At 45.5% G+C, this 11,851-nt stretch overlaps 1 protein-coding gene across 16 annotated transcripts in view; it reads right to left on the minus strand.

Moving 5' to 3' along the window:
• Positions 1-8,652, minus strand: part of slit2 (slit homolog 2 (Drosophila)) — an 88,707-nt gene extending 80,055 nt beyond the window's left edge. For 5 of the 16 annotated variants that reach the window (XM_035174817.2, XM_035174865.2, XM_035174839.2 and 2 more), the window contains exons 1-3: positions 7,593-8,649; positions 6,604-6,675; positions 4,721-4,792 (exon numbers count right to left, since the gene is read on the minus strand). In XM_035174817.2, the coding sequence (XP_035030708.1) occupies positions 4,721-4,792; positions 6,604-6,675; positions 7,593-7,810 (362 nt within the window). In that variant the 5' untranslated portion in view covers positions 7,811-8,649. Of the gene's footprint in view, positions 1-4,720; positions 4,793-6,603; positions 6,676-7,592 lie in introns of all 16 variants that reach the window. The other 11 variants (XM_035174882.2, XM_035174874.2, XM_035174854.2 and 8 more) reach the window with 6 other exon arrangements.
• Positions 8,653-11,851: the final 3,199 nt, after the last annotated feature.

Consider the following 11,851-nt stretch of genomic DNA (forward strand, 5'->3'; position numbering starts at 1 on the left):
ATTTAGTTTGCTCACGCACACATGCACATGCACGTGGCTGATGCGATACACAATCCAGTCAATGGTTTCACACCACTCCAGTTATCAAAAGGTGTTGGTAACGCACCAAAAGATGCAGCAAAGTGCATTTACTGGATCTCAAGGACACATTATTTTGCGTTTGTTTACAGGAAATTATCTTCCAACACCTCAACATCCATAAGGCAACAAAATGTAAAACACAGTGAGATGACAGTGGCACCGTCAGAGGGGAACTCTGATTCTGATTTGTTAAGTGACTGAAGTTTCAATATTCAAGATTTCTTTGTAGATTTACTGAAGACAACTATAATATATATCAAAATACATATAAAAGTCATTGACAGCTTCTTACTCAAAGAACCTGCAGTCGTCTGTTGTGGTTTGTTCCTGGAGTTGATGGAATGCATCTTTTAAAACCTTGTTTATGTGTGTATTTGTAAGTGTGTGTGTGTGCATATGCAAATACTGTAAACAGCCTCGGAGTACTCCCACAGTCTCATTAGTCAGAGTCTCATGGCTGAAAGTGAAGGAAAACTGAAGAGCCAGTGGTCTGAGGTGTGAGTGTCAGTCCAACAAGCGAATGTCACACTGCAGCGTGGTGATAATCCCTGCAGTCATAAACAGATGCTACGGGGCAGCAAACCACACAGTACACACACAGCACGCGCACAAACACATTCCAACAAACACGTACAGTGTGCCAGATCTTCGTACACACTTCCACACGTGCACAACCACACAAATTAAAAACACACACACTCTCACACACACACACACAGCCCTCACACCCAGGAGCCTTGTAGATGTGCAGTACTACAGGCCTGCAGGCTCTGGCTGGGAAGGAAACAACAAACCACCTCAAAAAGCAATTACTCCCCAGAGGACACTGCTGCCATAATACACCTTTTTTGCACAAACAATCTGTCACACACACACACACAGACCGACAATAGTGATACTGTTACCATAGTTATGACTCAAACCATGAGGATGTTTTCATGACCCAGGGTTTTCCATTTAACTAAGAAAACCACTTCACACAGACCATATGTGTGTGTGTGTGTGTATCTTGTCCTGTATTTGGTTCACAGCTTGTGTATACAAATTGAACCACAGCCCATCATCCACCACATGTTTACTCTAATCTGACCTGTTATTCAAACAGTAATGACAGATACCACCTCTCCCCTAAAACACAGCAATGCAGAAATCCAGTCTTCTCACCTGACCTGTGCAAATTCCTCTGCTATCACCTAAACTTCAGGAGCTACTGGAAAGCTTTTCCTTCAAACTTTGAGCTGACTGTTGTGTAGCACCTACACAGCTAACGTTGGCTGCTGCAGAGCGCAGCACTGACAGGGTCAAGGACCAGGGACAATCTATCACAAATGACTTCTGTAGACAGAACCGCTGAAGTGAAAATGGCTTTTTGTGTGTCTTCACAGTGCAGATAATTTCAAGCTCTGCTGCTCAATAAAAAATAACATTTAAAAAAAAGAAAGAAAATGATTGAAACTTTGCCCTGAAATGATCAGAGAGAACAATGTTATCACTCAACAGGCTTTAGAGCTAATCAAGTACTAATCCAGGGCTTTCCTTTGAAATCCATATCCTGCTATCTGGGATCTCTGTTACAATTATCTTTTGCTATTCATATTGTCCACGCATTATAACATGATCACTTGGTTTGAGACTTAATTATCTACCTTGTAATCACTGCTGATAGACCCATCCCTCTACCTGTAAGCAGTTTTACTATTATTCATCGCTATTAAAATGATCTTTGGCATTGTGATCACTCAATTACAGGCTAATTATCTGAGGCTTTATCTCACCGCTGTTCTCTGAAATTATCGTCTCAATGCCTGTAATTACTGTTTTCTTTCTCTCGGCATCTCTGCGGCTCTTATCTCCTTCAATCTCACTGGCTTTGAATTGGATAGAGGCTATAAACCAGTCAAATGTGAGAGAAGGATAAGAGGATCAGGAGATCCTCTCTTTCCTGTTCTGCAGCCACAGGGAGAAGGGTGAAGAATGTATCACATTCCTGTATGAACGGGACACAGAGAGAGAACGAGATGGGTGTGGGTATGGGAGAAAAACATGAGGAGAGGCTGGAGGTATGAATGAAAGAAAGGCGGAAGGCGTGAGTGGGTGTGAGGGGGGCAAAATCCAGATAAAACCAGTCCTGTCAGAGCAGCCTTGCGTAAGTGAATGCGCATGCATGAGTTTATCCATACCCATGCATGTGTTTATGCATGTGCACGTGTGTGTTGTGGCGCGCCTATCTCCTCCACACCTCCTTTGACTACCCACCCCCTCCTCCATACCCCCCAGCTCCTGCCCCACACCTGACCCTGCCCTGCCCATCGCTGCAGGGCCTGTCGCAAAAAAAAGGGGGATAAGAAGGGGAACCGTTTTCCACCCCTGCGGGGGGCAGTCACTGTGGATCTGTCAGCCCAGCTTAGGGTCCTCTCCTCTGGGCAGCGGTGCCCAGCAGGACCCTTCCAGCCCCCCAGAGGACGGAGGCCTTTGAAATGAGCCCCCAGACTCCAGACTCCGGAGATGGGCCTTTGTTCTGCGGCTGCAGGGGGGCATTGATGACTGACTTCATCTTTGTGTTTGTGAACATGCCACGCCAGAGACGATGAATTATCGTTGGAAAACCCTTGCGAGGACAACAGAAAACAGCCATGTTGTGTCAGAAAGTTAGCCGCTGTCAAAGGTGTTTGTCGCCATCGGAGACAAAAAGGAGCAAAAGAGACGACTAAACAGCTCTTGTAGTCTGACAGTAAATGTCTAAGACTACTTTTCAATACAAGTGCAAGTATGAGAAGCCTGTTTTACATGGGAGAGGTCTTTACTGCCATCTCTTTGTTCAGAGGGTCATCAGTACAAGTTTACTGTCGAAGCCATAAGCAGTGAAATATTGCCCTCTTTGTCCACAGCTCTGGGCAGGAATTCCCAGAACTGCTGAGCTGGACAAAACTCAGTGTTGGTTTCATGAGAAACACCAGCAGATTCCCTGTAGAGGTTCCACAGATCGTCCCTCTCCGTCAACAAAGAGCGGTTATAGTGCGGCAGACAGCAGCAGCAGGCACGACACCACCAAGACAAGAGCAGCCGGGGAATTATGATATATCATCCTTTTTATCTCCAAGACTCCTGAGGATTTTACCCAAAGCAACTATTAAAAAGATTATCCTGCTTTATTTGATTTACCGATGTATGTACATGTGTGTATGTTGTGTAGGTGGATATCTCTAGTCTTTGTTTATGTCGATGTGTGCGTGTGTAAGCAGTGAGGATTTTTATGTGTCTTTAATTAAAAGCTTGTCTGTAAACCTCGTCAGACTCAGTCACAGTCGGCTGCATACCAGTGTGTCATTGGCCGACAGTCAAGCCACATACACACATGAATATATGGGCTGATTACACATGAAGCAAAGTTGACAGTTGACACAAAGGACATATGAGCAGTCAGGGGTCCACATCCCCCTTCTGTCTTGCACCGACCCTCTCAGACGACTGAGACTTAATTATGCCATAACTGCCTCAGGGTTGGATGCTGAATACCAGTGATTCCAGGCCAGCGCCGTAACAACCTCTGGCCGCTTCTCAGAGCCTCGTAGCTTTATGACTCAGTCACTCAGTTTCTCTTGGACCGAAACGTCGACAGACTCACATCCTGACAGTCGGTTTTTAACGATGGTGACAAATTAAAAGGAAAAGTCTGAACATTGTGTGCAGAAAAACATCAAATTCGTCCATAAGGCACGAAGGCACGATGGGTGAAAATGATTTAATACCTGTAGGAAAAGTGTTTCGGATCAGTTTTTTGTATGATTTCGGGAGATTCTAGGCAAATGTTGGACAATCGTGAAAGAAATGTGGTGAAATAGTTCACCCTCAGTTCAAAATAATGAATCCTAGACGACACTTTAGTCATGTAAACTGATGACTGATTGAAAGACAATAAAGACAGCCTGCATTACAATTTGTCCTGAATGATCCAATTACCGCTTTAAGTCCAGGACTGAATGCATCCGAATACGTCCTGAATATGAGCATAGAGCTGTCCACTTGTAATCGGATCTCTCAGGACGGACGTAGTGTCTGTACGGGTCCATATCTACACTTGCTGATACAACATCATAAACTTCTGCACCGGGACCGTGACCTTGTTGAAGCTTGTTGTAGTTTTGCTGCATTTTAAAACACGAGAGCGGAAACTGAAGACAAGTCCCTGCCAGCACTTTTCACCACATATGTTATTGCGATTCACCAGATCTTCAAAGCTCAATGTGACACGTTCCGAACTGATATCGTGATGTCTGATGTAGATTTCAACTTAGATTATATAAACCTGGATTGTGTGACATGCAATGACATACAATCCGTGATTGCTGTTATTGCAGAGTGTCAGGGCCTTTGAGCAGTGCTCTGCACCATCATCAAAACGGCAAATGAGGGAATATCGCTCAGAAGAGCTGTGTTTATCCCTCCTGCAAAGCTTCCAACACCTTATTAAGACACTTTTTGTTAGTTCTTGTCTTTCATTTGTTACCCCTCTCTGTATTTTTAAGGGTTTGTGTTTGCATGGAACACCTCAGTGAATGGAAACTTTCTTTTTTCTAGGATAGAAATCCTGCCTGAAGGGATGAAATGGCAACTGCTGCGACATGTCAACGTTACTCACAGTCTCTCCAGCTCCTTCAGGTCCTGGAAGGCTCCTCTCTCGATGGTGAAGATTTTGTTCTCCATTAGCTGCCTGAAAGAGAAACACCAGGAGAGAGTGAGAGGATGAGCATTGGACAGGGAAAAAAAGAGTGATAGAGACAGACACGCAGAGCATGAGAACCTGACAGAGTGATTTGTGCGTGGAGACCGTGAGAGGCCAGAGAAAGGGGGAGGAAGACGGGTGGATGTGGCTTCAGATAAGAGAGAAAAGAGGAAGAGCAGGTGAAGAAAAGTGAGATAGGACACATGAGAGGCAAAGAGATTGACATGGGAGGGGAGAGGGAGGGGGAGAGATCGAGGAGATAGGTGACGGAGGGCGTGATAAAAGAAGAAGAAGAAAAACAGATTGGCGGAGATGGAAAGTGAAAGAATGTTGAAACAGCAAGAGAGAGGGAGGGGCGAGAGAACGGGCAGCAGGTCGATAGAGCAGCAGAATTGACTTTAAAACCGGCCCATCAGTTGGACAGCGACTCATCTATCATCCAATTTACGCTTTCTAACCACATAGCTGTGACTACTCATTCACTTACACCAGCACAACTCCACCAGGAGCAGGCTGCTGGCCAAGCACACACACACACACACACACACACACACACACACACACACACACACACACACACACACACACACACACACACACAGGACAAACAGATATATTTAGATCAGGGCTGCAGATTACAGTTTCTTTCATTACCAACCAATCTCCTGATTTTATTTTTGGGATCGATCATTTCTGGTCAATAAAATATCAATAAGGGCCCCTCACAAGAGTCCAGGGTGATGTCTTCGATTTCGATGTTCTAACCGGCCAATAGTTAAAAACCTAATGCATTTCACCAAATGTTGCACGTGTCATCGCGTTTGAGTTGCAGGAACCAGGAATCTGCTTTGGGGGTTTGTATCAAATCAACTAATCGACTAAGCTAATTGTTGCAGCGCTAATTGAAAATAGTGGAGTGTGTTTGACAGGGTTCTCTCTCGGGTGGACGTGAGCACACAGGAAACAGCATGAGGGCTACACACACACACCAACACACACACACACACACACACACACACACACACACACACACACACACACACACACACACACACACACACACCAACATACACACACACCACCAATTAAGAGCATAATCTCTGGAGGAATTCCAACAATGTGTATTCTCTGCCATTCAATTTAAGCGACTGAATAGTGCACACACACACACACACACACACACACACACACACACACACACACACACACACACACACACACACACACATATTAAACAGTAGAATGTCCCTGTCACAGTGTTGGTGCAGGGAATCTCTTAGCCCAGATCCATCCCAGGTAAAAAACCTGTTCTTACTCGAGCCTTTCCTCTCCTCTCCCTGCATTCCTCCCTCTGTGGTCAGACCTAATGACCGCTATCTCTTTCCCTCTTCGCCCTCCATCACTTCCTCGCCAGGACCAGCGCGCGTTAATCACTCCAGCACATGGGCCCCGGGCCCTGTGGTTAAAATAAGCCCCTCCTGACACTTCCACTGGCAGATTAACACGACGGCATTAACAGGTGCCGCTGCTGCCCTGTTTGGACACACATGCATCGTGAATGAAGCCACCAGCGCTTCCCACGACGAGCCGGTGCAGAGCTGCTGCAGCATGCGGCCCAATGGATGGATGATGCGCCTGATGCGCAACAGGACCAGCAAACAGTTAAACTCCGCGAGTTGCTGTATATTGTTGGGGGAAGTTGATGGAAATTCAAGGTGTTTTTTTTTTAATTTTTACATGTGAACGTGAGGAGGGAAAACAAAGAAGGAAATAAAATGAGATTTTCAAAAAACACTTACAGCACTCGCAGATGCCTCAGTCCTGCAAAATCCGTCTTTGTGATCTTAGTGAGGTTGTTTGCATTCAGATCCCTATAGACAGAGCAGAGAAGGAGGGATTGTCAGTACACGAGATTGATATGTTAATAAACCCAGGACAAAGCAGGTGAGCAGCTCGAGATCTCGAGATTTTATTCTTGAAACTTGGTGCGTCCAATAACGCAGAAATTGTCATTTGTGCGTCAGAGGGGCTGAGGCTGCTGCGCTATAGGCGACACAGACTCATTTTAATTTCATCCAAGGGTCTTTGCCTGATAAAATACAGCCCCCCTCTCTCTTTTTTTTACTCAGAGCCACTTGTCCAAATCCGTTTTTGATTAACTCGCTGGTCTCCAGACAAACCGATGTGGTCTACTAAGGCTGTGCTTAATGCAACAGTGCGAAACCACCGACACGACCGCAGCAGTGCCCCTATAACTTCAGCTGCGCGATCAGCGTCCTCACAAGTCCGGTGTTTTTTTTTTTTATTAAACTCAATTTCACATCAGCAGCTTTGACACCAAAACGTGCGCGTAAAGTGAAGTTTTGGAAACGTTAGTTCAAATGTAAAACTCGTGTAGTCTCCGTGGGAAATAAATCCTCCTCTCGTGGTGTCAACGTGCAGTTTAAAAGGACGAAATGTGTAAGTGAAAAAGCTACAGTATCACTTTCAATTTGAGGCTCATTAACCTATAATCAAAAATAAGCCTGTGGTGATATTTACTTTATCAGAAAACGCCGCACACTCTTAAATCTCTCCCGGAAAACAGCTTTATTATAAAGTCTATAATTAAAAATACCATGAGGCCACTGCGATCAGTGCGCAGTAGTTTTCCAGCATTATTCACACACAAAGTAATCGGTCACATTCTATTGATTTCCCCTGTGAGGTATTCCCTATTTGTTGGGACACCTGGGCTGCGTAAAAATCCAAACTGCGCGTTTAAAGCTCGAACCCCTCTGTTACTCACAGTCTCTCCGTGTTGCGGGGTATGTTCCTGGGCACGCTGCGGAGCCCTTGGCCGTGACAGTCCACTGTGGTGCCGGTGCAGGAGCACTGGGTCGGGCAGGGCTGGCCGCCTGCTCCGCTGGACAGCACCAGGACCAGGACAGCCGTCAGCAGCAGCGGCAGCCCTGGAGCAGTCGCCGGGGAGCGGCCAGGGCCAACGGGGCTCAGAGCTCCCACCATCACTGCGGCAAGTGGGGGGCCAATATGAGACCCACAAAAACAGCGAGGAAATACAAGGGCGTTTAAAAATAATAAAAAAAATCCCTGAAAGAGCTCACCAAACTCTGGCTCTATGAACTATGTCGTCCTCCTTCTCGCTGTCCTCCGTGCTTCACACGTATGTTTGTGAGCTTTCTCGTGCTGAATTTACATTTGGGTCTCCTTGGAGGGGTTTCTGCGTGTGAACGCTGTGAGCCGGGAGTTTGGTCCCCCCCTGGGCAGGGAGAGGGGAGGTCGACGAGGCGGTGGAGCGGCTCTCTCGCTGCGCTACAGCGGAGCAAACTTCCACATGTCCCCGGCATGCGGTGCGCAAATCTCCCCGGTGTGCGCTACGCTTGTTGTGTGTGCCGTCTAAATATGCGTGTGTGCTGGTGGAACACCTCAAACCTTGACCTGATCCACAGAAACACACGCACACACTCTCTCGCAGACACACTTCAGTCCACACACACACTCCAGGTGAGGCTGTCTTGGTTATTAATTCACAACACGCGTCCGGCGAGGAATCAGCGGCGGCGCTCGGTTGTTTCCCAAAAGCTCAGCGGAGGTCACCGTGCTGCGCGAGGTATTGATTCCGTTCATGTATCACTTGATTCCGATCATGTGCCAATTGATTCCGATCATGTATCAATGGCCGGTGAGTGGAGAGGGTGCAGGCAACGTGAGAGAGGGAAAAAGCCCCGTGGAAGACCAGCGCGCAACACTATAATCCAACTCTGCGTGGTGCGTCAAAGCGCTGCTCCCGAGTGTGTGTGTGTGTGTGACTGGAAGGAGAGAGAGAGAGAGAGAGAGAGAGAGAGAGAGAGAGAGAGAGAGAGAGAGAGACGGGAGTGGGCACGTCTGCTACTGCGTCTGTCCAGACAACTCTCTCTCTCTCTCTCTCTCTCTCTCTCTCTCTCTCTCTCACACACACACACTCTCTCTCGCACTGCGCTTCCCCTCCAGGCAGCAGCAGGTTTCCAGCTGGCCGTCAGTCAAACAGCAACAGTTAGATGTGTGAAGAAGAGGACTCTCCTCTCCTCTGCAGTGTCCCGGTCACCTGATGCCTTATTCCTCTGGCCTCAGGAAGGCGACAGAGCTTCCTAAGTAAAAACCAAGGGGGGAAACCCCGTGTGACTCTAGAGTTTCCTCATCTGAACAAAGAAGGAGATGCGGTAGTTGCTGTGATGCAGGCAGGTCTTATAGGTGTTTGGGGACACCATGATGGACACGCACCTGATGACCACAGAGCCCTCTGCTGCTCTCAGCTCACAGATTAACTGCAGTGGATATGAAAGTTATCATTTGTCATTGTTAATTTCACCTGCTTTTAGTTTCAATAAACACAATGGAGCAGTTAAAATAGAAGACAGTTATACCCAAGTTCTGGACATTTTCCTGTTCTTGAAAGCATCAAACCTGGACCATCTCCTGCTGCTCTTCATATGTACAAAAAAAGTTTATTTTATTTTAGCCATTGTGACCATTTAAACCAAAAAGAATGAGAGGTCAGGTGTTGACTGGTGATATCTGGTGACATCAAGGCTTTTGTCTGTAGTTTCCTTATGTCTTTGGTAGTTTTCCTTACTCTATAAATGTTTTGTGGACTCAAACACTTAATCCCCCCCCTCCATCGGCATAGTGGTGAGTAGATAATGAGTGAATTTTCATTTTTCGGTGAACTACCCCTTTAAGGCCAATGAGACAAACTGAATATGAATTTTCTATGGGTTGCCTAAATCTTATATCTCAGCTTTTAGCCTCTTCCCGAAAGGCTGTTATTTATTTATTTCAAACTATGTCCCAGTGTGTTGTCTCTGTCTCTGTTTCTTGTTCACTGTTGTTTGTCAGCCTTCAAAATTGTGTTGTTATGAAATGTATTTTCTGAATAAAGTGACTTCTCTCGATTGGGCCGACCTTGCCACTAAAGGTCGTGGAATCTCACAGTTTGAATACATAAGCATGGCAGGAATATTCCAGTGATTCCACATTAGGGGTCAGTGACACGCGTATCTCAAGGAGATCATGAATCTGTGGTGCAGCCTCTCTCTCTCTCTCTCTAATTCCCTCCCTTCCTCATTCTCTCTCTCTCTCCCTCCCTTTCTTTCTCTCCCTTGATCCCTCTCTGGCTCCGAAGACCGAAGACAAACAGCTGTGTGTGATTGTAATGCTGATGTGTGCTATGTGCGTGTGTGTGTGTCTTATATTGCTGCCCCTGTTCCCTGCAGCCCCAATCCTGCTGCACACACACACACACACACACACACACACACACACACACACACACACACACACACACACACACACACACACACACACAGTCTCTTCTGAGAGAGTGAGGAAATACGTCCCGCAGCAAATTTGAAATCATCCTCTCTTCTTTTTTTTTTGTGAGAGGTAAAGATAAAGTGCAGGCAGAATCATAATTTGCTCCCCTTTGTCTCAACAAAGAGGAGGATGAGGCAGACGTGCAGACATGTGGAGGAGACAGACGGGGAGGAGGAGGAGGAGAAGGGCAGAGGCCGGACGTTGTTGGTGGTGTTATCATAGCTGAAGTGAGGGAGGAGGAAAGAAAAAGAAGAAGAAAGGAAGCAGAGGGGAGGAGATGGAGGCTGACCCCTGCCTCCTGCGGTACAATGAGGCTTCAGGGCACACGGCCTGTTTAGACACAGCCTCACCTGACCTGCCCTTGCCTCTCACACACACACACACACACACACACACACACACACACACACACACACACACACACACACACACACACACACACACACACACACACACACACACACACACACAAAAACAGGACAGTGCAGTGACTGGTATGCGAGACGGACAAAGTTGTTAGTCACCATTCAATTTTGTCGTTTTATATTTTTTCCCCATTTTGTTTCAGGGTTCCTGATGATCCACTGCAAATAAAAATACAAATCTGTGAAAAATACAAATTTGCCACAAAGAATTATATTATAAAATGTACTCTTTTGTGTAAGAAAGAAAATGGAAAAATTAAACAGAACAAACCCAAACCCTTTAATGGTAAGTTATAAGGAAGGATCCCACATGTAGGGTGTTTAAACTTTCCACAGATATTGTTTATACAGGTAGAGAAATACAAAACATTACTGGTGTGGCTGTGGCTTAGGACGTAGAGCGGGTCGTCCACCGACAAGTCGGCTTGATGGTTTGATACCCAGCTCCTCCACTCTGCATTCCAAACTGCCCTCGGGCAAGATACTGAACCCCAAATTGCTGCTGACAGCTGTGCCGACTGTGTATAAATGGTTTGTGTATAGTTGCGCCGGATGAATGTGTGCGTCGATGGATGAACAACTTGTACTGTAAAGGTGTTTGAGTCTTTTAGACATTTAGTCAAATTACAATATGCAGGAATGTTACGCGAAGCAAAAATGTAAAAAGACAAATAAATTTACTTTCCTTTAAAACCTTAGAGAATCGCCAATAGTTTTGTACCAACAGTGATGAAAAATTACACATTTAGAGCATATGAGACAGACATTTTTATGAAAATTCTCAATTAAACAGACAAGAGGAGAATAAAAACACACCTGCCATACAATGCAGAGGGTGTTTTCATGTTATAGTGATATTACATATGAGCTCATATGTTAGTCTATTACCAAATAGTTAATCTTTTTGGACAGTGCAAAATGTGCTGAAGCAGCAAGTGACTGTTGACAGTGAAGCTGAATTATTTTCAAATATTCAATATACATTTCAAATATATAGAAATATATATAAGTTGTGAAATCATAACCGGGAAACCTCCACTGTGTTTCTGAAGTTGCTACAATTCATTTCTGTTTTCCTGATGTGAAAATGTCTTTGACCCTTTGACCCTTTGACCCGACACCTGAATACAGGTGTGGCTTGATAAACTTGATTTACGTTTCTGTGATAAAGAAAATCGTCAACACTGCTCAATGTTCAGTTTTTACCACAATTTAGATATAAACATGAGGTTTTGATGAAAGCATATTACACAGTGGCTTTTGAGGCAAA

Source organism: Hippoglossus stenolepis, chromosome 2 (assembly GCF_022539355.2).
Source record: "Hippoglossus stenolepis isolate QCI-W04-F060 chromosome 2, HSTE1.2, whole genome shotgun sequence".
In the NCBI taxonomy this organism is placed as follows: Eukaryota; Metazoa; Chordata; class Actinopteri; order Pleuronectiformes; family Pleuronectidae; genus Hippoglossus; species Hippoglossus stenolepis.